A 27,463-nucleotide genomic window follows, 5' to 3' on the forward strand; every position below is an offset into this window, starting at 1 on the left:
GTTTTGAGAAGCAATCTGAGATGAATACAGTATCTCCCCAAAAATGTCCCTCGGATACGGCTGAATCAATTCCAAAATAGAGTACTATTCTCAATAAAATGTGCTAAAATGCTCTGTTCAAAGTTTCATTGGTCTTGCTCAAGAGGTTTTGAATACACAATCTATTATGTAACAGTGGTGCTTCTAGCCCATTCCAAGTTTGCATGCTGCATTGCTGTTCTTCACTGTCTGACCAGGAATTCCCTGAACTTACCAGGGAAATCTCCATGGATCCAACCAGGTTCATCAAATCAAAACCTTGAGCATGTTCATAAGGGTAAAAGCAGTGCTTGACAGTTCAAGTTTGATCATGAGAATTACACACAGATGGGGACAACAGGTCATGCCTGTTTCACGTCTACTTCCAACAATTGCCTTTTTTTTTCTTCAGTACTATATTTTTTAATACGCGAGATCAAATTAATTCATTAATTAAAAGTAAATTTCCACTTGGTAATGTTTACTTTTGCAAAGTTTGGTTTGCTCTTCTTTCATTCCATGTTCAGCTAATTGTACACCTCCATCATGCATATTTTCTTTCAGGTTGGTGCACTGATTCCCCTATCGATTATCAAACAAACTTAATTCTGCATGTTTCTTGCCCTTCTGAACATATCAAGTTTATGATTTGATGAGCCTGGGTAGATCAGGAAAATGTCCCTGCTCAGATCCTTAATGTTAAATGGGGTTTAACATCAAAGGACAATGCAGAAATACAGCAAAAATACATTCAAAGTTGCTGAAGTGAGATCAACAAAATTTTCATAGAAGTTAGAACATGAAATGAGCTTTCTAGTCCTGTACATTTAGTTAGAATACTAGCAAACTTTCAAATTAATTCAGTTCGCTGAAGGAGGGACAATTTTTTTTGGGGGGATGTGCTGTAATGGAAAGTAATCATTTCTCCAAAACAAGCACATAATCATTTCATAATCAAACGTTTTTGTATTGAACCAGAGAAACATTTCCATGACTGTTTTGTGTATTTTTGCACAGAATCATATTACAGTATTCATGCTCATCAACTATTTATGGTCATTGTTTAATTTATTCATTGATTTTTCAAATTCATATTTAATTATGTAAAGGTTCATGAATATCAATAAATGGTAGACACATGCACAATCAGAATAATTAATATTACTGCAGAATGAATATATTCCATAGATGATTTATTGATAAGGCAATATACAAACAAGTCTTTATTATTTCTACAAAACGAACACATAATTTTAACTCTTGGAACACTTAATGGCATACCATTATATAATTCATAAAAATCTGATCTAATCAGGGCCCTGTTACATAAGAAGATAAAATCATTGTTAAAATCAATTGTAAGTTCTTGTCCATGGCTTGCCATAGGCTTACAGTATATCTTTCATGTAACATGGCCCAGCTTACTGATTCAAAAGGAGTTCACTGGTGCACAATATTCCAACAATCTTTTCTGTTCAAGGATGGTCTAATGTCTATTTTATACTTAATGCATGCATACTTACATTCAAGAGAGAAAGGCTCACAAAATGGTAAAACTTTAGAGAGGAGAGAGCAAGGATTGACAAACACAAGGTCAAAATCAAGTAATGGTCAGTGATGTTTATAGAAGTGATGACCAAGCAGATAATTGAGATGTAGTAAAGTGTATTTGAGGTTCAAGCCCTGGTCAGGTCTTTTGGATGGTGACGTTAAAGGCCGGTCCCAGACAAATAATCATATCTGATTGATACACGTCAGCAAACACACACAACTTACATTAAACAGTGGACTAAAACTCTAACCACAAGCTTGATTTCAGTTACCTTGAAAAAGATATATCATCACAATTGGTCCCTTTCTCAATACACTCTAAATAGAGTGTAATCAAGGCAAGAAACTAAACTGAATAAACTATGGTTCAAACCAAGTATTCAAAACCACTATAATGTGCATTTGTGTTACTGATAATTCTGGGATTAGAATGGCCAAAAGGTGAGTTGTGTTTGTCAACCATTAAGATAGAGAGAAAAAAGTGACCGCATTCATATCATTTTAAAAGACCATGGTGGTGTTTCATAAAAACAGAAGGTATACTCTGTATAAAATAAAAGTTACACAAACCATGAAAAAGCTGCATATTCCAGCCTCTAGTACATGCATGTATCATTATATTATAATTATAGATGCTTATTCAAGAAAGATAGATTTTGTTCCACAATACAAATTTATGTTTATATTAGTGGGCAAATGTATAGGTGTAATTTGCACTTTACTCTAACGAAATAAAATAGACTGTGAAACTGATAGTAACCACTTGAAGATGAGACAGTTTTTTTTTACCGCATAAGTATAGACTGTAATGTAGATTAATCACAATTTGATTTAAAAAACCAACATGTAATGCATTTTCATCTGTCATTTACCAATCGTGCTTCTTGAAACAATGGTCGGTATTCAAGACTGCATTAAACAAATATTTGCTCAGAGTACGCTAATGATAATGCTGTAAATTTTCCTGTAAAGAATCAATGCCAATAATATATAAATGCAATATAGTAAATCTAAATGCAGATTACTACCGTAATATTTTCTTGTTGATAACTGTAAATTCTTGAGTTCCAACTTGATAATCAGAATAAGGAATAAATAGTAAACAGAAAATAGTGAAATCTTGATATCCATGACAAATGATAAATTTCTGTCTCCTGAATAGATCATAAATGATGAAGCTATTGACAGTGATCCCAAATTGCACAAGCTTTGAAATACGAATGGCATTATGATCGCTTTATTAATACTGATTGTTACAGTATCAAATGGAAATTAATAATTAACATATGAAAATTTATAATTTCAATAAATTCATGAATCACAAAATTCTCTTTTCTACTTACATAACAATTCATAATATGGAGTGAACAATCTACTTGAATGTACATGATGATATTTACCAGGGGTTATATGAACTTTCATAATAAGGGTGAAGAATGTATATGTACTACACAGGATTATGACTACAGCAATAAATTTCTATTGGTTATATAATTATTTCCTGATATTCACTTAGGTTTATGATAATCAGTTTGACATATATAAGCTTGTGAATTATAATATTATAATAACTACAAAGCTGGTAGCCTGTAATTCACTTATGACCCATTTCATGATATGCTTGCAGAAGCCGAATTTCATGTAGACTAACAAAATAAAGATCATAATATAAGCTACTACAATACATGAAAGATACTGCAATACAGAATTACTAAGAGCTGCCAGAAAACAGGTCACAAAAATAATCTGATATTCATGAAAGCTGAGAATGGATGAATATTTGGTCAGCCTCCTAATGACAAGCACACACATTCTGCAGTAGCCCCTATCCCCTTCATCTCCATTCTACCTTTAAATGCTTGCTGTCTGTAAGGAGTAAGCATCCAAGAGACAATCAGTGTTGATTTAAAATTTAAAAAAAGGAAGAAATTATGGGCCTTCAAAAAAGGTTCACAACAAAGGTAATATTCTACAGTGCGTTTAAAACTCAAATGTCTTGGAAATTGAAAAAAAAATACAACATGGGGACATTTTTTTCACATATATTCTTGGGCTTTGGTCTCAGATGAAAGCATTTTGACAGAATGTTATGTTTTTGTAAAGCTTGTAGAAATCAGTTAGCACAGAAATAATGATTTTCACACTGGAATGTGAGAAGGCCAAGAAATGAACTGACCATGCTGCACATTTCTTATATTTATATACATGTATATATATATATATAACGATATTACGTTCCGCGTGTTGGACATAGAAGATATTAATGAGGCAAAGTGGTAATGCATTGTACTTAGTTCCAACAGTTTATAACAGCCAATAATAAACTGTTGGAACTAAGTACAATGCATTACCACTTTGCCTCATTAATATATATATATATATATATATTATTATATATATATTATTTCTCACAGTATTTTTAGTCAATGACTTTGTAACCCGAATGAACAGTTTAACCCTAGGTAAAAATAACTTTTAGTATTAATGTGCCAGCTGGTTCTTACGACTTTAAATGAAACAAATAAATGTAAAAAAATCATTTAAGACATCTCCAGAATTTTTCTTTATAAACTGTGGTCAATAAAAGGGGGTCTAAATTTATGTATTTCGAAATCCAAAGTTATTCTGTTTTCAGTTTCGAACGAAGAAAATTGGCCCCGAAACAAGGAAACTATTAAAGAGAAATAAAAATGACTGCATGCGATGGCGAGCGAGTTTGCTTGAATTGGCGCGCTGCGTATGTAATTGCGGTTTAGTTTTTTTTTTTTACCCATCGAGGTCAAGAAACACATGTTTAGATACTTAAATAACTGGCCTGGGGTGATTCCATGGTTCGTAACAGGGGTTTGTCTTCTACTACAACGGAATTGCCCTATGTGATTAACATCTACGTTTATCCATTCCAAGTTTGATTCTAATCAGTTCACTGTATTCTACTCCTTGCAATGTTTGCCAGCAAACATATTCTTCATAGAGAGTTCATTATATATATATATAATATATCACTAGATATCACTTAATTCTGGGGGAGAATCTAGTGAATTCTTTAAGTGAATTGGTAAATCAAGAGTCTTGTGAAACGACATTTCTATTTTATAGTCCCATTTCAGTTTTACTACAAATCAGTTTTGCCTGATAAATGCCCATAAATCAACAATACTAATCATACAGCACACATTTGAAAGTCATACATTATGGAATGGACACTTGAAACTAGTTAAGCAACTGAAAATGTTAAATACATAATTTTCTACATTCACACAGACCAACTTGATTTGACCATGGAGAATGCAGTCTGATAATTATAAACCTGAAGTTTTGCATTCAAACAAGGTCAAGTTTGTGCTATGCTCAGATTAATTATGTTTACTTATTTATTTTGGTTAAACTGACCAGTTGATTTACTATTGTTTTTAGACAATGTACCAGAGATCTCTCTTTTATTTTCCAATTACAATGCTTGATTATACCTTCCTTTTCATACATGAGTTGTACTCTGATGAGTACAAGATGAAAGCTTATGCTCATTTATAGCACTACTTCATAATCCATCAGAAGCTAATAACTGAGTTGGCCTTGTTGACTTTGGGATAATTTATTGTCAAAATGACATTATTGGAGAGTGATTATTACTAACTAAACTTCCTACAACTAGTCGAACAAATAAGGAAATGTGTAATCACTACAGCCAATTCATTCATTCATTCAAATAGATAAAGCATACAAAAATTGTCTTCTTTGGTCCATACATGCAATATTATAAATAGAAAACTTTCAACAGTTCAATTTGAAAAAAAAATTTCTAAAAATTGAGAAAATTTAATTGTTCAATTAAAAAAATACCTAATTTGAATCTTTGTCACAACATCAACCATGCAAAAATGATATTTCAAGGAATTAATCAGAAACATGAATGGATATTTGTGATCATGAAAAGCATGATGAAATATACATATTTATTTTGAATGCCAAGGACATTATAAAAGACTTATAAAAGGCACTTTCATTGTCTTGCAAAGCATACATGTATTACAGCCCTCATGACATTCTTGGAATGTTGACCTTCTAGTTTTTGGCTTATTTCTTTCATTCAACCTTCATATAGCTGACCAGTCTAACAGGGCCCCTGTAATCAAAATGTGCAAAAAATGAAATTAACATATCTAAAGTAATTTTCTATGGTGATTCTAAAAAAGGAAAACAATTTTTTCCCCCGAAAAATCAATAAATAGCTTTTTTTTTTCACTTCTCATGATAGCTAAGCTCCATCCCTTAAAAAAGGGTATGCACGATCACGTGACTTGACGTGTGTGACGTCAATGCCAGACAGTCCTCGCCTTTGCCGTCATAGAGATCATACAACAAATAATCTCAGCATATCATAATATTGACTGAAGTTCATAATACAAGGAGGGGGAGAGGGAAATGAAGGGAGGGCCAGGGGGAGGGGAATAAACCCAAAGCAATAATAATATCTTTGTAAATTAGGCTGTATGGTACTGAGCAATGTCCCACACAGGGGTCGCAGGCTCAAATCCTTCTTGGAATATGACATTTATTAAACAAGAGTAACGCTGGGGCGAGCACATAATATGCCCGCCTGTAATGCGGAAATGGAGTAATTGGTCAAGCAAGAAAAGTGGAAGGTGGCGACTTGACCTTTCACCTTTTGACCTCAAAATCAATATAATTCCGGGATCCATGCTAGTATCATACACACCACATTATATGAGCCTAGGTTAAGTTAAACTGAAGTTATTGCATTTACAAGGACTTCAGAAGGGTAAGATGAAAGCATGTCACCGTGACCTTGACCTTTAACCTCAAAATCGATAGGCTTTCAAGGATTCACACTAGTATCATACACACCAAATTATATGAGCCTTGGTTAAGTTTAACTAATGTTATCGCATTTACAAGGACTTCAGAAGGGTAAGGTGAAAACATGTCACTGTGAACTTGACATTTGACCTTTTGACCTAAAAATCCAAAGGCTTCCTGGGATCCATGCTGGTATTATACACACCAAATTATGAGCCTCGGTTAAGTTAAACTAAAGTTATCGCGTTTACAAAGGAAAGTTAACAAACGGACGGACTGACACCGAGCATGATACCATAATAAGCCCAGTAGAACGGGCGTATAATAAAATTACCTTTGGGATTTCATCATTGACTTGTGGGTCTTTAAAATTACTGATTAAAAGCTACTAGAAAGATGTGGACTCAAATATCACTCATTTTTTTATTTGACAACATTACTGGGGTAATAATGGGCAAGAATAAAATTAGAGACTGTAACATGATGCATCTAAACACGAGTGGAGTGCCTCTGGCAGTCTCACCTGCATCACGCAATTCAATATAGCAGCAGTGCTGACTTTGAAAACTACTATAAAATAATTATTCACAAAAAACACCATTCATATAATGATACAATACTACGTTCATTGACAATAAATTACATTGGACCTTGATCATGTGACCTAAGACTTGTCAGTGATACTTGATTACCCCTATATCCACATTTTATAAACTATATCTATAAACTTTGAAAGTTATCACAGCAATCTAATAATTACCTCCAAAATGGCCAAAGTTCAATGACCTTTGACTTTGGTCATGTGACCTGAAACTCGCAAGAGATTTTCAATGATACTTGATTACTCTTATGTCCAAGTTTTATGAACTAGACCAATACACTTACAGAGTTATGATGGTAATTCAATAAATACCCCAACATGGCCAAGTTCATTGACCTTAAATGAGTTTTGACCTTGGTCATGTGAACTGAAACTGGCACAGGAAGTTCAGTGATACTTGATTACTCTTATGTCCACGTTTCATGAATCAGGTCCATAAACTTTCAAAGTTATGAAGGTAATTTGACAGATACCCCCAAAAACGGACAAAGTTCATTGACCTTTGATCTTTGTCATGTAACCTGAAATTTGCACAGGATGTTCAGTGATACTTGATTACTCTTATGTCCAAGTTGTATGAACTAGACCAATAAACTGTCAAAGTTATGATGGTAATTCAACAAATACCCCTCCCTTGGCCAAAGTTCATTGACCTTAAATGACGTTTGACCTTGATCATGTGACCTGAAACTCGCACATGATGTTCAGTGATACTTGATTAGTCTTATGTCTTAGTTTCATGAATCAGATCCATAAACTTTCAAAGTTATGATGGTAATTCAACAGAGACCCTCAATTTGGCTAAAGTTCATTGACCCTAAATGACCTTTGACCTTGGTCATGTGACTCGAAACTCTAGGCAAGATGTTCAGTAATACTTGATTCACCTTATGTCCAAGTTTCATGAACTAGGTCCATATATTTTCTAAGTTATGACATTTCATAAACTTAACCTTAGGTTAAGATTTTGATGTTGATTCCCCCAACATGGTCTAAGTTCAATGACCCTAAATGACCTTTGACCTTGGTCAAGTGACCTGAGACTCAGGCAGGATGTTCAGTAATACTTGATTAACCTTATGGCCAAGTTTCATGAACTAGGTCCATATACTTTCTAAATTATGCTGTCATTAAAAAAACTTAACCTTTGGTTAAGATTTGGTGTTGACGCCGCCGTCGGAAAAGCGGCGCCTATAGTCTCACTCTGCTATGCAGGTGAGACAAAAACCATCTGCTCACAGTTTTTACCAGAAGTTTTTAGGCATTAAGAAATTCTTTTCACTTTGAAAGATAATATTAGATAGAAAGAAGAAAATATTTTCTTAATTAATAATGTGCATCTGAGGAATTCCATAAGGTTGTCCATAAGTGGTCATTCCTAATTATGAATATCAGTCAATTTTATAAGCTAAGATCATTAAGTGTACAATCTCTATGACAGCAAAGGTGAGGAATGTCTGGCTTCGACATCACAAATGTCATCAATTCACAAGATCGCGCATACCCTCTTTTTTAATCAACTAATGCAAGTCACCCAAAAAATGTATCCAATTAAATCCTAAGTTCTCTAACAAGAAATGGTAGGATTGCTGTCTAGCTACCTTCTGATATTACCCAGTGGAAAAAAAAAAACCTACCCCAATATGTCTATGAGCAAGAAAGTATATGATAAATGTTATACTGTCTCTCACACTGACAGCAGGATTATTTATATTCCGTATTTTAAGTCTTTCATTCTTGAGCCTCAGATAAAATTAAAGATTACAAATTATATTTTCTCTGCTCTACAAGATATATCTATTTTTATTATTTTTTTATTTTTTACAATTATCTCATACACCTCATCATACATCCTTGATATTAATCTAATTACATGTTATTGCATATCAGAGTTGGAATTCTTTAATCACATATATCTCACACAAAACCTTCACTTTATCATCTGTATCTCCTCAAGTAAATTATGACTATTGCATCATATTTTGAAATAAGATGATATCCATGAAAAGTGTAAAGCCTGAGAAATGTACAAAAATAATTTTTCTCTCTTACACTACAGGAAATATCAAAATGATACAAGAACAGATGGAGATCTACAGAGTGGTATGTTTGATTTCTGAAAGGTCCTTAGCAAGCAGGGCATACAAGTCTCTTGCTGTCTTGATGTTGGCCTCCGCATACAGCACCAATGATTTCTGGAACTCAATCACTCGTTGATGATTATACACCTGAAGCTAAATGTTAAAGAAATTGAGAAACGGGGAAAGAGATTCAGGAAATATTATACACTGTAACTAGTATCACACCATTATTTAATGTAATCATTATATAAAGGAAAATCTCAAACCTCTCATCCTTCTTCAATTTCTTTTCCTCCCCTCTCTTTCCCCTCCCTCATCTTCTCCTAATACCCCTCCTCCTCACCTTTCCTCCTCTCCCTCCCCTCTACCCCTCTCTTCTTCTTCCCTTGCCTTCTCTAACCCCTCCTCTTGCTTCTACTATTTCAAATCATCTTGTATGTGACTTCACAAAATTTGTTGGCTTTGTAACATATCTATACTAACCTCTTTCTTTGCTGTTCTTGAGACGTCATTAAAATCTTTCTCCTTCTTCTCCTTGTTTTCTTCTGCCTGTAAGAACAACCCAAAATAGAAATATCCTTATATCTAAGTAGATTCTTGTTAAAGTAATAAGAAGTTTATAACCAGCAAAGGCAATTTCATATCAACCAATTCAGATGTTGTAATGTTAAACATCATATAAGTGAATTCTTTTCCAAGAAAATGTTAGTTTAGATATTTCTTCACACACACACATGCCTCTCAAATGAAAATTCAGTCATCAACGAAGAAAAGGTAATAGTTGTAATTAGATCACTCAAATGAAGAGAAACGAGATTCTTGATTGCACAGTCACAATTCATGTGTCAGCAAAAGTCAGATCAAGCCATATTACACACCTAACTTCTAAAATATCAAAATGACCTCTGTGACTTTTGACCTAATGACCCCAAAATATAATCAGATCATTGTCACTTCCATATATGCATACATGAGCAAAGTCTACAAGTGAAACCTCTAATGGATCTTTAGTTATCTCCAGAACAAGATACTTTCGGGTACATGTATATAATGATCTATGTGATCTTTGACATTGTGACCCCAAAACTAATCGGATCATTATTACTTGTATGCATACTTGACCTAAGTATGAACTTGATCCGTCAAATGGTTCTTTAGTTATCACTAGAATGAAAATGAAAAAGACAGAAGGATGGAAACATAATGCCTCCAGCCTTAACCTAGGGTGGGCAGAGGAATAAAAATCCATTATCTGTCTCCTTGTGATATAAGGCTGTGCTGTGTATTTTATTTTTTATTTTTTTAATTATTTATTTATTTTTATTTTATTATTATTATATATATATATATATATATATATATTTTTTTTTTTTTTTTTTTTTTTTTGGGGGGGGGCAAACTTATTGTACTGTACATCTAGAAGCTATTGAGAACTTACAAGTGGTCTCTTCTGAGGGTTTGCCTTGTTGAGTGTCTTCACTGCACTGTCAAACTCTACCAATTTCAGTGTTCTTCTGTGCAACATTTCCTGTACAAGACATCACCAGAAAGAAAAGAGTGAACAGTATATCCACCAAAGATAATGTATAGATTTTATTTATGTGCATGATATATATATTTTTCAAATCTAGCCTTGCAGGAGGTGTGAATCAGTAGGACTAAATCATGTGTTAAGAGCCAAAAGAGAAAGTGCACATACCCTTCTTCCTGAAAATACATTGACTCACTTTGAAGGTAAAGTGTACACCTTTACACACAGGGCAGGTATGCTTGAATGGAAAACATGTATTCCTGGCATTTACGTTATCAATTATCACAATATCAGTATGATAGAAGAAATGATTGAAAGAAATGAATGATGAAAAAAAAACATTGCTTATCATGTAACAATAAATATCTTCAAAATACATTTTTCCCATTAGCATTTAACAAGCAACACTCAACTTAGCAACTCTTTAGCAATACAATATTTTTATCCATTTAACCCTATTTAAACAAAATTAAATCTGGGTGAAGACCAACAGATAGTAAAGTGTTTCCATGGTATTGAAATAATCATAAAAATATCTTGCGAAAAATGTGCTATTAAAATGAATATTAATTGACAAACATACCTTCTCAGCTTCTGCATATCTAGCATACACATCTAAGAAGAAGCCTAATGATGACTCATGATTAGCTGTAAATACATCTATACCATGAGAATAATGTTCCATGGCTCTGGCAAACAACAACTGGATCCTGTTAAGAAAAAGTAACAAATACAGTACAGTACAGACTTCAACATTGTTCATTTTCTGCCTTCCATTAGTTGGCCATGAAGCTTTTCCAGGTGAGCCAAAAGAATGGCCAACAATATTTTCAAGATGAAGGGTTTTAAGTTGTGTGTCTAATGTTGAGTAGCACTGTAGCTTTAAGGACGTTCCACAGTTATGTTTGTGCGCATTATGATCTGCGCATAGTTTACACTCTGCGCGCTGACGTCACAATGGATGAACATGTGATTAATTAGCTGCGGGTATGAGTTGATTTTTCTCATCTTCTGCACTTTAACTGCAGATCCGATGCGTTATTTCATGAAGCTAAAAATGGAATTATTCCATGGACCATTCAAAGAAATGTTCTCTACAATTTCAAAATACTTTACTCTGCAGTGCTGCCAAGAATCACGAATATTACCCCGAGTTTGAATAAATGGTAGAGTGGTTTTAATTTTTTTCTCCACACAGATACTAAGCATTCGGCGCATTTTTTGTGTTTTAAAAAGCACATTTGCTCTAATAAAATGCTGATAGTTTAAAAACAAGCACATGAACACCTATTTTTTAATGTTTGTACCTCTAAGGTATACCTTCCTCTACAACTCTGCAAATTTTGGTGAAAATGACATGGATTTTGAATAAAGTGCAGCATTTATTGTACGTTTGTAGTTTGTTACTGAAATTTTACATTTTTCAGATTGGGATTTTGTTATCTTTTACGCCATTTTTAAGAACTGACAGTGCTGTTAAACTTAAAATTGCAAACAAACAGCACTATAAATAGATTCTCCATTCTAACGATGCAATTATTAACTCTCTTGCGAAATTTGATGACTTTTTCACTTATTTTGACTGAGTAATAGAGGTTTAAACTGATTGTAGTAATCTTGGGCGGTCTAACAATGCCAAATTCTTTTGAATGCGCAATTCTTAAGAACATCAATTTGGGTGAACTTTGAAGCTCTATAGCAAAAAATCAAGCACATGGACCTATGTTAATTTTTGCATATTTCGAATATTAAGGTTCTAAAGTATCTATGTGCAAAGTTTGGTGAAAATGACATGGATTTCACTTTAACTGTGGAACGTCCTTAAATTAGTTTTACTTTTTACTCAGATTAAAGTGGATTATTTTAAGTCCACATAGTTTGGACAATCATCAATACAGTATATGTGTAATGTTATCTCATAGACCTATATGAGAAAAATTATCGTTAGGAGTGGATCTCAAACTGACAAAATTATTTACGTAACAAGGGAGGGGACTGGTGGGGTACTTCATGACCTATTCATTAATTCTCACTTTTTTGTTCTTCCTATTACCATTTTATTTCTCAGGACAAGAATGAAAGAAGTTCTTATAAGCTCGGTTCAACATTATGAGTATTCATAATAGAGGCATTGAGCCTCCACAGAATTGTTATCTCAATATTTTTCTGACTTTTTTTGTTTAAAAAGTTCACAAACATTGCACAACCTAAGTGTGCAGCAGACCGTTTAATAAATGCCTGAGATGAAGAAAAAAAATTTAGCTTTGTCAATTTGTTCCCTTGCTCAATATTGAGCACTTCTTTAATAAACAAGTGGAACGCCTCTGGCAGTCTTGCCTGCATTACCAAATGCGATATAGCAGCAGTACTGCCTTTGAAAATAGCTAATGAATATTATTCACAGAAGAAAGCACTAATATGATTATAAAATATTATGCCCCTTGACCCAAAATGACCATTGACCATGATCATGTGACCTAAGACATGTGCAAAACAATCATTCATACTTGATTATCCTTATGTTGATGTTTCATGAGCTAGATCCATAAACTTCCTTAGTTATGATGCAAATTCAACCCATACTCCCAACATGGCCAGAGTTCATTGACCTTTAAATGACCTTTGATCTTGGCCATGTTCCTGAAATGCAAACAGGGTATTCAGGGATACACTGCTGCTCTTATGTCCAAGTTTCATGAACTAGATCCATAGACTTTTAAAGTTATGATGACAATTCCACAAATACCCCCAGCATTACCAAAGTTTGTTGACCCTAAATTACCTTTGACCTTGGTCATGTGACCTGAAACTTGCAGAGGATGTTCAAGGATACTTGATTGCTCTTATGTCCACGTTTCATGAACTAGATCCATAAAAATTCAAAGTTATGATAACAATTCCTCAAATAACCCCAACATGGCCAAAGTTTGTTGACCCCATTACCAATTCCTGTGATTAAAAAATACCCCACCAGCTTATAACACAGGAACCCCATTGCCCTGCGTGTTGTGTCAATGGGAGCTCAAGTGGGGAATTTGAAACCCCAATTTCAGATTTTGGGAGAGCTTCATTTCTCTCGTTTAAACTGGGGTGGGGTTCATCTGACTGCTGATAATGCCTTGCGTATTAGTCAATGGGAGCTCAAGTGGGGTATTGACACCCCACTTTCAGTTTTTGGGAAAGTTTCATTTCTCTCGTTTAAACTGGGGTGGGGTCGATTTAGTGACTGCAGCTGCTGATAAGAGCCGATAAAACATCGTGCATGCCACCACATCAGGCTGATGAACAGCATGGAGTGGGATTGCAGCTGTCCTTCTTACGTAATAGTATAAACAAACTCTTTAGAGCTTCCTGGCTGACAGTAATCTTGAAATAATGAATTTTGTATTCTATTTGTTTTAGGACATTAGCATATCTAAAAACGATTCGAAATTTAGATGAAGATCGAAATGAAATTTTGAACGATGCAAAATGACCCACAATTGCCGAAAAAACAATAAGTAAAAAAAAAAATCACCCCCAGTTAACTCCCTCTCTTTCTCTCTCTCTCTGCCAGGCCTTATGAAGGTCACTTCTCCTTGGAAGAAGGTGGATTATCTGGTTGTTTACTTAAGGATTACCATTCCTGCAAAGGTCTATTAGACTTTGCTGATATCGAGGATGGGGGGGGGGGGGGGCGAGTGAAAGTAGCTTGGAATTTGAAATTGGGGTGTCAGATGAGATCCATTCTTAAACACAAAGTTTCGTAATGCCTAAGTGACCTTTGACCTTGGTCATGTGACCTAAAACTCGCACATGATATTCAGGGATACATGGTTGCTCTTATGTCCAAATTTCATGAACTAGATCCATAAACTTTTAAAGTTATGATGACAATTCCTCAAATAACCCTAACATGGCCAAAGTTTGTTGACCCTAAGTGACCTTTGACCTTGGTCATGTGACCTGAAACTCGCACATGATATTTAGGGATACATGGTTGCTCTTATGTTCAAGTTTCATGAACTAGATCCATAAACTTTTAAAGTTATGATGACAATTCCTCAAATAACCTAGTAACATGGCCAAAGTTTGATGACCGTAAGTGACCTTTGACCTTAATCATGTGACCTGAAACTCAGGCAGGATCTTCAGTGATACACTATTACCCTCATGTCCAAGTTTCATGAACTAGGTCCATATACTTTGTAAGTTATGATGACATTTCAAAAACTTAACCTTGGTTAAGATTTCAATGTTGACGACGCCGCTGCCGCCATCGGAAAAGCGGCGCCTATAGTCTCGCTCTGCTATGCAGGCGAGACAAAAACCATAGCTAGTTTCAACAAAGATGGGCCCTAGAGAGTGGTTAAGAGTGAAAGTGGGCCTTGAGTTATTAAAGATTGAGAAACACTGTTACAGTAGATTAGAGTCACTCCTTTTTCACACTATCACAAGTTTGCTTAACCCTCACAGTCGGGGGGGGGGGGGGGAGTAATGGTCCCCTTTGACATTTTCACGATAAATTAGTAACGTGAAAGGTTCATGTCTTGTTTCATTATTTTTTCATGTATAATGTCAGACCAATATTTGCTTTTAAAGATGTGATTTCAACACCCCCAAGATTATTAGGGATTAATATATGTTTATCCCATGGATATTCCTTGATAAGACATTTTCTATTACGAAAAAAAAACCCTTCTTAATCACTTTACATCTATTTTTGTAAGTTTAAAGAAAACAATTTAGTTGGTGACCACTTACTGGGTTCCTTCAATAAGTCTTTCATCTTTCTCTGCACTGCTGACCAGACATAAGGCTGTTGCAAAATGATTCAAGGCAGCTGATAACCCTTAATATTTAAAAAAAGAAATATCAAAAATATTAATATAAATGCATCTTTTTATGAATATTTATTAGAATATGATCCTGACACCTCTTCACCATTATTCAGAGAGTTACTGTTACAGAAGTACAAAGTTTGGATGGTACTTTTTATTATCATTCGTACTTTAATTTAAACCCCAAGTTTAAATGGAAAGGGAACAGTGGTTTAAAGCTATTTTTCATATGAGAGTCCTTTTAAGGTCCTTAAAGCAGCACTGATCCATAATGCACCAAATTTTATTACCACACAAATAAGACAAATTAATCATAGGCGTAAATATGCATATCTGAATGGTACACGCCTTAAAACCCAAGATAACAACAACACAGTCTTATGACCTTTGACATGTGTCGGCCAAGGGCACTGCAACATGTTGTCTTTCCTAGTGCATCTCCTTCAACCAGCATTAATAGAGGAAGACAGATGAAAGATGGAATAAATTCTTACTTTGTAAATGATTTGTTCTAAGTTTGAAGACCTGACTAAGATCTCTCATGATGGGTAGCACCTGATTTGCTCTATCTCTCTCATGTTGAAACCCACTGTCTGTGTCTTGGTGACCTCCTTTCATAACCTCTGACATCTTCTGTGTCAGGTTAGAGAAAAGACCTCGCTTCACCTTGGCACGTATGGGTGGCTGGACAGGTAATAAATAAAAAACAAATAATTATTTCTATAATGAACTTCCCCTTTAGATATGAATCTCTTTCAAATTCAATAAAAGTTTCAGTTAATGGTGTTTCTTATATTCTCAAGAGTGTTTTGAAATCTCATCAAAATTTGAGCAAAATACATATGGTAGGTTTTTCTCTTGAAAAAAACAACAGCGTGTCATCTTTTTAATTGAAAAAACAACGGTGCTCTTTGCCTGCATTTAGTGGGCTTATCATGAAATGCTTCAAATTCAATAGCATTTCAACATTTTGACTTGGATCTTTAAATGAACATTTATGTCTATGTATTGCCAATGTACAGTTTGCAGTTGCTAGATATCTTCTTAATGAGAATCATGCAGATACCCACATGTACAGACAAGGGGCACTGCACAGACACAGGGTATTAGGCCAAACCTCTGTGAACTAATGCATTTTATAACGCATTAAATGCATTTCCGAACTGGAAAATATTAATTGAGGTCAGATCTTGTTGAAATGTCCATATGACTAGTACACAATGAATGGTGGCGAATTTCTGGATACAGAGAAATTATAATGTCATTAATACCCCTGTCATTACAATAGCAACAAAGTACCCATCAAACATGTGTATTTCAAATCTTCACTCCAAGTCAACTGTGTGTAATAAGTCTGAAAAGCATTGAAAGGATGAAACATTTTGACCTGCAAGATATGAAATTTACCGACCATCCAACCGTAGGCCGATTCTTATACCCCCCCTTCAAGGTTTGTTTGGTGGCGGTATATCAAAATTTATGAACACTTTGCAATACAACTTTAAAAATAATGACAAAATTATTGAAATAATGAATGACATTAACTTACATCTGTAGATGTGAGGAATTTTGCTAGAGTTTCATCCTTGCCCAAGGTACAGTGCTTGATGACTAGGCTGAGGTATTTCTCTAAATGACGGCATTCTTTATGAAACTCATCACCTGATTAATAAGACAAAATTTATATCTTAAAAAAAAAGAGACAAAGTTACAAAATCTTTGTAAGTACAAACAAAGCTTCAGCCACAATATGAAATTAGCAAGGGCATTGCAAATCATTTGTGGAAATAATTTTATTGTAGGAGCTTTACAATAAAGTTGGTCAATGTATTTGATTCCAGTCGTCAATTATCACCAGCAAAATATTGCCAATAACACAATATATCCGGTAGTCTGAAAATTCAATATAATACGTTCATTCTGAACTCCAATTCTGTAAGGGCAAGGAAGGGAGAAATCAAAGTACGGCTTTCATCGCTGCTTGTCCATGACATGAGGTCATTTGGGTATCAACAAAGTTCTGATTTGGTTTAAAGCAATACAGAGCAGCATCTGTGGTCAATATACAGTGCGTATAAAAAAAAATCGGGACAGATTTGAAGTCTATAAATTTTTTTTCGAAATTATGATGTCTATATTTTGTAGTTAATAGGTGCTCTGAAGTCTTATCTTTCAAATGCCATTAAAAAAATTTAGTTTCGTTCATGCTTGGCTTGCGCCAAAATGGCATATAATGATAAAAATGATGATCGGACTTCTTTCTAATCAGCAGACTTCCTCTTAACCTTTTCATTATCTTTGGCATAATTTTCGAATTATGCGGTCAAAATTCATTTTCAAATCTATTTATTTTCTTGAATTGTTCTGTTGTTTCTTTTTAACATGTTCTCTTTTAGCTTTGAATATTCCTTCTTCAAGCAAAAACAATTTATTTTTTCAACCGAAGTATGGGAGAGCGTGTATTTTTTTCTCAAATCCTTTCATTGTGTGCTACAAACGTTATGGTGCCTTTTGAACGGTGTCATAGAGATGAGTGGGGGCTCGGGGATGCTCCCCCTCCCTCGATTAAAAAAAATCATGACCAAGAAAAAAAAGTGGAAAGGAAATAAAAGGAAAGATAGATTTCAAGTTTTTCTGAATATTAAGTCAAAATCTATCACAAAATTTGATATTGTAATAAAAACAAGTGGAATGCCTCTGGCAGTCTCACCTGCATCACGCGATTCAATATAGCAGCAGTGCTGACTTTGAAAACTACTATAAAATAATTATTCACAAAAAACACTATTCATATAATGATACAATACTAAGTTCATTGATATTTGACCTTGATCATGTGACCTAAAACTTGTCAGTGACACTTGATTACCCCTATATCCACATCTTATACACTTTATCTATAGACTTTGAAAGTTATGACAGCAATCTAATAATTACCTCTAAAATGGCCAAAGTTCAATGACCTTAAATTACCTTTTACTATCGTTATGTGACCTGAAACTCGCACAAGATGTTCAGTGATACTTGATGACTCTTATGTATAAGTTTCATGAATCAGATCCATAAACTTTTGAAGTTATGATGGTAATTCAACAGATACCCCCATTATGGCCAAAGTTCATTGACCTTTGATGTTGGTCATGTGACCTGAAATTGGCACAGGATGTTCAGTGATACTTGATTCCTCTTATGTCCAAGTTTTATGAACTAGACCAATAAACTTTCAAAGTTATGAAGGTAATTCAACAAATACCCCCAATTTTGCCAAAGTTCATTGACCCTAAATGACCTTTGACCTTAATCATGTGACGTAAAACTCAAGCAGGATGTTCAGTAATACTTGACTTACCTTATGTCCAAGTTTCATGAACTAGGTCCCTTATGTCCAAGTTTCATGAACTAGGTCCATATGTTTTCTAAGTTATGATGACATTTCAAAAACTTAACCTTGGGTTAAGATTTGGTGTTGACGCCGCCGCCGTCAAAAAAGCGGCGCCTATAGTCTCACTCTGCTTCGCAGGTGAGACAAAAAGTGGGAATATTTGCGTTCTTGCTTTGCTCGCTCACAACTTTTTAATACATGTTACCCGATCTGCCATACCTAGCTCCTTCAAAATTGACTCAATACACCATTGCCATTGAAAGACATTAATCCCTTCCTGTTTGTCCTGTCGAGCATATAATTAAACTTGGTCAAGGAATCAATAATATCTTGAAAATGGATTCATGTCTTTTAAAGGTACCATAACATAATTTGTTTCACTTAATAAAAGGATTTGAATGATTACAAGTTTTCCCAATTAATAATGCAAATCTCCTTGCTTGGGTTGACAAAAAGTCTTCTTTTTTTACTCATGAAGGAAAATTAAAAGGTAAAAGTTTAAATGAAAAAACAAAATAATTCAAGTAAATAAATAAATATGTAAACAAAATTTGACAGCATAATTCGAAAATTATGGCACAGATAATGAAAAGGTTAAGAGAAAGTCTGCTGATTAGCACGAAGTCTGATCATCATATTACTCATATTCCGCCATTCTGGCGCAAGCCTCTTTTTGAACCCCCGACAAAAACGTCCCATGTTCTCTCAAGCATGAACAAAATTTAATTTTTTAAATTGCATTACAGATAAGATTTCAGAGCATCTATTAACATCAAAATATAGATATCATGAAACCACTATCATTATTCATTATTTTTTCAATATCGAAATATCGCCCAGCACTACTTTACAATAACAGGTATACATCCCATGAATGTAAACCACACAATAAATTGACAAATTTCATTCAAATATCTATGTGATCTTAAAGTCATCAATTATATATTGAAAAATCACTAAAATAAAATACACCATATTTCTATGCACCTTTAGGTTATTAATTACCCAATATATCAAGTATGACAACATTTTAAAAGATGAAAAGATGCAGGATCGCCTGCTTTTCGACTAAAAATTATACTAAGAAATCCATGCATAAAACTAATGGATGATGGAAAACTTACCTTTGACCTTTGTACTTTCCTCTCCAAGTTCCTTCCTGGATTTTGCAGCACTTTCAGCAGCTGATGATACAGGCCTTGGAGGCAATGGGGGCACCTATAAAATAATATTTATATTGTCATGGAAAACAGTAGCCAACCCTTATGTTTGATTTAAGTTGACTGACAAGAGTCATTTGTCTTTAACCCAAGATTTTTCAGTTTCAATACTTGCCCTCCAGTGCAAAACAATTTTTTTTACTAAAGAAATATAATTGAAAGTTAACCTTTGTATAAAAAAATAAAGTAAATTTTAATGAATTGGATCATTACGTCAAACCCTTGTTGCAGAGGCGACCGCACTAGCCCAGGGCTTTGCTGCTGTCGTATACCCCGATAAAAAAATCCTCGTTGGAGGAACCAAGATATTTCATTCCCAAGTGCCTGTATCGCCCAATAATCCCTCTTATGTAACATTTCTCCTCCACAGGAGGGTTAGACCATAAACAACAGATGTGATATTACGAAAGAGCAGCTCTGCCTGTAGTAGGCCTTTCAGAATTGAATTATTGTATTTGATATTTAATCAAGTTTTCAAAGGCATATTGTATTCTAGAATTAAATGTTAATTTGTTTTCAATTTCGAACGAAGAAAATCGGCCCCGAAAAAAGGAAACTATTAAAGAGAAACAAATGGAACGCTACTTGCAGTCTCACCAGCATCACGCGAGTCAATATAGCAGCAGTGCTGACTTCGAAAACTACTATAAAATAATTATTCACAAAAAACACCATTCATATAATGATAAAATACTATGTTCAGTGACATTTGACCTTCATCATGTGACCTAAAACTTGTCAGTGATACTTGATTACCCCTATATCAACATTTTATAAACTATATCTATAAACTTTGAAAGTTATGACAGCAATCTTATAATTACCTCTAAAATGGCCAAAGTTCAATGACTTTGGTCATGTGACCTGAAACTTGCATGAGATGTTCAGTGATACTTGATTACTCTTATGTTAAAGTTTCATGAATCAGATCCATAAACTTTCAAACTTTTGATGGTAATTTAACAGATACCCCCAATTTGGCCAAAGATCATTGACCCTAAATGACCTTTGACCTTAGTCATGTGACTTGAAACTCAGGCAGGATGTTAAGAAATACTTTATTAACCTTATTTCCAAGTTTCATGAACTAGGTCCATATATTTCTAAGTTATGATGACATTTCAAAAACTTAATCTTAGGTTAAGATTTTGATGTTGATTCCCCCAACATGGTCTAAGTTCATTGACCCTAAATGACTTTTGACCTTGGTAATGTGACTTGAAACTCAGGCAGAATGTTTAGTTATACTTGATTAACCTTATGGCTAAGTTTCATGGACTAGGTCCATATATTATGCTGTCATTTAAAAAACTTAACCTTCGGTTAAGATTTGGTGTTGACGCCGCAGCGGTCGGAAAAGCGGCGCCTACTGTATAGTCTCACTCTGCTATACAAGTGAGACAATAAAAATGATTGCATGCGCTTGTGTTCCGCAGACTTAGATTGAATTGTCACGCTGCGTATGAAATAAATAAAGAAAGGCAGAAAGAGAAAGAAGGGCTGTTCCATAAAATAGTAAACCTTTAGGTCAAAATTTCAAAATCCTACAAACAGAACAAATTAGGTATCACTTGAAAGCTAAGACACTGAAATGTATAAATCTGAAAGAAATAATTTCAAACAATGTATCGTTTCATTTTGGCAAGGCATTGAAGTCACCATAGAAACAAAATATAATTTTACTTATTCTAAAAGGTCAAGTTTGCAACAAATTTTAAACCTTATATAAGCTTTGACATGATCAACGTTGGATGTTGTCCAAGTTGTTATTATGTCAGGTTTCTAAAAAAAAAGTTAGGTTTTTTCTATTTTTCTTATATTTTTTAAACCAAATATATTTAAAGCAGGCACTTTCAAATGTACGTCCGACCCCTTTTCACATACACTTTTTATCTTACAAGCAAAAAAAAAGGCAGACAAATTTTCCAAAAGTCAGATGCAAAGCAAGCTTGGTTTGTTTGATATATGCACCAGAAGGTAGCTCACCACTAGTCCGGGATTTCAAGTTAATTGGGGGTCGGACGTACAACTTCTTTGTACGTCCGACCCCCTGTACGTCCGACCCCTTTGAAACTTCTTTTTATGAAGTTATCTTGCACTGCTTAGATGTTTTTTGCAAAATTTTAATATCATAAAATCTTTTACTCATATCAATCTTTCAAAATTGAATACAAATTTCAATTTCAACCTAGCTTAACAATGACCTTTTTTGTATTTTCTTTACCCAACTAATACTGGGGGCAAAAGTCACCTTCCATCTGTAACATTTTGCATGATAATTCTTTAACACACCTAGATATCGCTGTATAATTATATCGTTTTTTTCTTTGAAGTCTTGCACAAGTTTTGAGACCAATTTCACACAAAATACCACACATTTTTGACAATATGTAGATTTTCATATGATGATATCATCTTCAAGAAATGATGATTTATTTGTGTTTTTTGTGCATATTCAATGGAAACTGTCTTCATTCATCTCAAATTATCACTCATAATGAATTTAGTGGTAATTATGATTGAATAATAGCCTGCAGGAAATTAAAAAGAAAATCAAAATTAAAAACATACAAATATGTGAGAAATTTGATAAACAAAGAAGTTCCATATAAAAGAAGAAATTGCTTTTTCCCCTCAATCTCAGATACAGCAGTTGCCCCTCTATGGGAAATAGATCTGCCCATTTGCTATAATGATACATGGATGTCAAGACTATTCTACTTTTGCCTATAGGGGTGTAAGTTATGAAAATGTGAAGGGTTATTCATTTGATTTTGACTTGTTCTCATTTCTTTTTTTCTGCATCAACCTTGTTCACACTTGGTACAAATGATCCCTGGTTGATACCATGTGTGTGTTGATGAGGTCAAAGGTCATCTAGGGGTCAAATGATAAGAGGCCATTCAGTAATTTTTTGACAGTTTTTGTTTAAATTGAATTTCTTTTTTTTGTGCTTCAATATTGTTCAAACTTGTAACAAATGATTAGTGGTTAATACCAAATGTTCGTTAATGAAGATGGAGAGATCAAAGGTCATCTAGGGGTCAAAAGGTCATATTGCATGTTTTATTGATTGCAACATCAGGGAAGACTCATGGTTCGTAACCCACCTTGTTTAAACAAAGTTTGTAACAGGATAAGTTTTTTAATGTTGAAGAAATTCTTTGTCGTGTCTTTTGCAAACCATTAAAAATGATACATTTTACTTGAAGTTTAACAGTAAAAAATATCCTGCATTGTGTGAATAGTTCTGTTGTTGTGTTATTGATGTGGTCTAAAAATGTAGATATCAAAATGGAAACAGTTTAACCCCTCTGACTCATTTGTAATAGATGTGAGGAGCATTTCGCTTGACTGTAAGAAAATCAGTATGGGGGTCGGACGTACACTGTCTGAATGCATGTCAATTTTAATCAAGCATAACTCTTCACCAGCATCAGATTCATTTGTTAATTCCGTCTTATGTGAAAGACAACTAACCAAACAGTATGTAATTAAAAAAATTCCAGTTTAGAATGTCTATGTTTTGTGTAACTGATCTTGAAAGGGGGTCGGACGTACAGTGTGCAAATATTTTGCACAATGTTCCTCCGACCCCTTCAAAGTGTACGTCCGACCCCAAATAGATCAGCCTGTAATTAAAACAAGGCAATGCCTATCAATTTCTTTGCTTCATTTCTTTTAAGATTCATCCTTTAGCTAACAGCTCATATTAGAATTTTAGTACCTGCATCACAAATATCACAGAGATTTTGACATGAACTCTAAAAGCATAAGACCTGCTTTTGTCTGATGTACGTCCGACCCCTCACATTTTTGCCCATATTTTCTATTCTTCATATTGCAGCCTGGTCCTGTCATGGTGTAATGATAACCTAGGTCACATGTTATGATATACTAGAAAAAATAAAACACTGCTATTAAATCAAAGGAGAATTAAAGATAGAAGCCGAAGGAAGGAAGAAAGATAAAAGCCAAGAAAGGAAAGAAAGAAAGATTAACATGAAAATAAACCAAAAATAAACGCAAAGAAGGAAAAGTAAGAGGAAACATAGAAACCATAAACAACAGCTGGTATTACGTAAGAGCAGCTCTGCCTGTAGCAGGCCTTTCGGAATCAAATAATTGTATTTGATATTTAATCAAATTTTCAAAGGCATATTATTTTGAAATCCAATGTTATTCTGTTTTCAGTTTCGAATCAATAAAATCAGCCCCGAAATAAGGAAACTATTAAAGAGAAAAAAAATGACTGCATGCCATGGCGAGCGAGTTTGCTTGAATCGGCACGCTGCGTATATGAATTGCGGTTTAGTTTTTTTCGGACCCATCGAGGTCAAGAAACGCATGTTTAGATACTGAAATAACTGGCCTGGGGTGATTGAGGTTTTCCATGGTTGGTAACAGGAGTTTGCCTCCTCCAATGATGGTTTTGCCTCACGATTAGCAGGGAAATAAAAAAGAGTTTGCATAATATGTTATAGATATTGGGGTTTAACATTTTTGTGTTTGGTAAACCACTTTCAGAATTCATTATTTAATCTATCAAACATACATATTTATTTATCCATGACTGAGGGTTTTAAAAAGAATGAAAAGGTTCAGACAGTATAGAGGCTTGTAAAAAAATAGTTTGAGATGCTTAAATGCCATTGCACACCTTATGACAGGTCTATGAGAAGATTTTGGAATGAATCGCATTTTGCTCATTTTTTGACAATGTGAATGAAAAGTATCTTATTTGAGGCCCATATTACTGAAATAAATATTAATATCACAATTTTGGATTGCAAGCCTTTGTTTTGGCATAGGGGCAAAATTAATTCAAAATAATAGCCAATCGAATGATTGCTTTGAGGTCATTACGACTAGATATTAAATTTGCTTTTATTCTAATTAGAATTAAGACATAGTCACAGATTTGAATATAGGTATTCGCATGATGATTTAGAACATTACACAGAAAGATATTCCATGTCTCAATATTAACATAAAATTTTATAAGTTAATTCCAATGTCAGATTGCAGACTAATTGTAAAGTGTGCAGTGGCCTTAACGCTAATTTACTTGGGCTATTTCAGACCAGGATATTCTGGGGGTGTCAATTTGACCACCCCCCCCCCTCCCTTTCAGATATCAATTGCGCGCAATCGCTGTGAAAAGTTGAATGTGCAGTGAGCCGGATTTAAACTAAAAGACTGTATAGTAAAATCTTCAACAAATTGTTTATATTTTCGAAGATGTCATTTTTGTCAGTACGAAAGCCAAGATCTTATTCACCTGTTTTTGTCGTCAAGTTATTGAAATATTTTTGAATGAATTGAACAAATGGTTAGTCAATTTAAACATTCTTATTTGCCTATTTTTGTTTTGGAGTCAAAAGAAAAAATAGTCTTACCATCACCACAATATTTTATGCAAAATTCTTTATTCATAAACAAAAATACGAGAAAATGCTGGTCTTCAAACACTTTCACAGACATTATTTTTTTACAAAAAGTAGAGCAAGCAATCGCAGTATTAAAAACAAGGCAGACTTTCAGTTCACCTTGATAAATGGAATCCACTGAGCAATTCTCAAGATGTTCTTGCTGAATTGTAACATGTTTTCTACTAATGTATGATTTATTATATTGCTTCTATTTTGAAGCAATAAAATCTTTAATAAAAAAATTGTTTACATTTTTTATCAAAAATATTGCTCTAAATATGGTTTTTGTTTAAGTTTTTGCCTTTGACTCACTTTATATAGCTGGGAGAGAGCTAATTTTGGGTGAAAATATCAATTTTCATATTTCCAACAAATATCTACAAACAAGTGGAATGCCTCTGGCCGTCTCACCTGCATCACGCGATTCAATATAGCAGCAGTGCTGATTTTGAAAACTACTATAACTCGCACAAGATGTTCAGTGATACTTGGTTACTCTTATTTCCACGTTTTATGAACTAGACCAATACACTTATAGAGATATGATGGCAATTCAACAAATACCCCCAACGTGGCCAAAGTTCTTTGACCTTACATGACCTTTGACCTTGATCATGTGACCTGAAACTCGCACAGGATGTTCAGTGATACTTGATTACTATTATGTCCAAGTTTTATGAACTAGACCAACACACTTTCAAATTTATGGCTGTAATTCAACAAATACCCCAATTTGGCCAAAGTTCATTGACCCTAAATGACCTTTGACCTTGATCATGTGACCTGAAACTTGCACAGGATGTTCAGTAATACTTGATTACTATTATGTCCAAGTTTCATGAATCAGATCCATAAACTTTCAAAGTTATGATGGTAATTCAACAGATACCCCCAATTCGGCCAAAGTTCATTGACCCTAAATGACCTTTGACCTTGGTCATGTGATGTGAAACTCATGCAGGATGTTCAGTGATACTTGATTAACCTTATGTATAAGTTTCATGAACTAGGTCCATATATTTTCTAAGTTATGATGACATTTCAAAAACTTAACCTTAGGTTAAGATTTTGATGTTGATTCCCCCAACATGGTCTAAGTTCATTGACCCTAAATGACCTTTGACCTTGGTCATGTGACATGAAACTCAGGCAGGATGTTCAGTAATACTTGATTAACCTTATGGCCAAGTTTCATGAACTAGGTCCATATACTTTCTAAGTTATGCTGTCATTTCAAAAACTTAACCTCAGGTTAAGATTTGGTGTTGACGCCGCCGCCGCCGCCGCCGTCGGAAAAGCGGCGCCTATAGTCTCACTCTGCTATGCAGGTGAGACAAAAATTACCAAAACATAACTAATTCCCTATGTATTTTATTGCTTTTTAAATGATAATGTATTTATTTTTTAACCTTGTTTGTTTCTTTATGAACTTTGTCAGGGACACTTTTGCAATCATAAATAGCATATAAAATAAATCAATTCAAACCTGCAAAAGTAAATATAATCATACATTTAGGATTTTTATTGAAAACACAATTTGCATTGACTGTGTACATAAGGTCATGTTTTTCAGCAACTTTGGTCTGACATGCACAATACAAAATGTTGCGTAATTTCAAAATCGCATACCTGGGTGTATGGCCAAAAGATCCGCAAGGGTAAAAAAAATCAGCAAGTAAGAAGTCAGCGAGTGGTGCACAAAAGATTCTCACAGAGGCATAGTGAAGAAATTTGTAAAGGGGGAGGGGGTCAAATTGACCCCCCCCCCAGGTAAATAATGGTTAAATCAATGCATAAATTGAACCCGCTTGCAATATATACATGGTACACATAACCAGCAACCTCTTTCTGTTGTTTGAACAATATTAATCAATAAAGGTATATCTAAGTTCAATACTTACAATGATGCCTCCAATATCATTATCAGTTGTGAGACAATGCTGTAGCCATTCAAAATCATCATATACTCTCTCAACAGTCACTTCTGTGCCATCTTCTTCAAGCTG

The 27,463-nt window shown here is 34.3% G+C and overlaps 1 protein-coding gene across 1 annotated transcript; it reads right to left on the reverse strand.

Annotated features, from left to right (window-relative positions):
* Positions 1–5,215: 5,215 nt before the first annotated feature.
* LOC135153454 (sorting nexin-5-like) lies at positions 5,216–27,463 on the reverse strand (the record flags this gene model as incomplete). The annotated part of the gene is made up of 9 exons (XM_064096048.1): positions 5,216–9,225; positions 9,556–9,621; positions 10,511–10,600; positions 11,187–11,313; positions 15,347–15,434; positions 15,918–16,107; positions 16,973–17,085; positions 19,930–20,023; positions 27,359–27,463. Coding segments are annotated over 9 exons (1,014 nt in total), but the record flags the coding sequence as incomplete, so codon positions are not given.

The sequence above is a fragment of the Lytechinus pictus genome, chromosome 3 (genome assembly GCF_037042905.1).
Source record: "Lytechinus pictus isolate F3 Inbred chromosome 3, Lp3.0, whole genome shotgun sequence".
In the NCBI taxonomy this organism is placed as follows: Eukaryota; Metazoa; Echinodermata; class Echinoidea; order Temnopleuroida; family Toxopneustidae; genus Lytechinus; species Lytechinus pictus.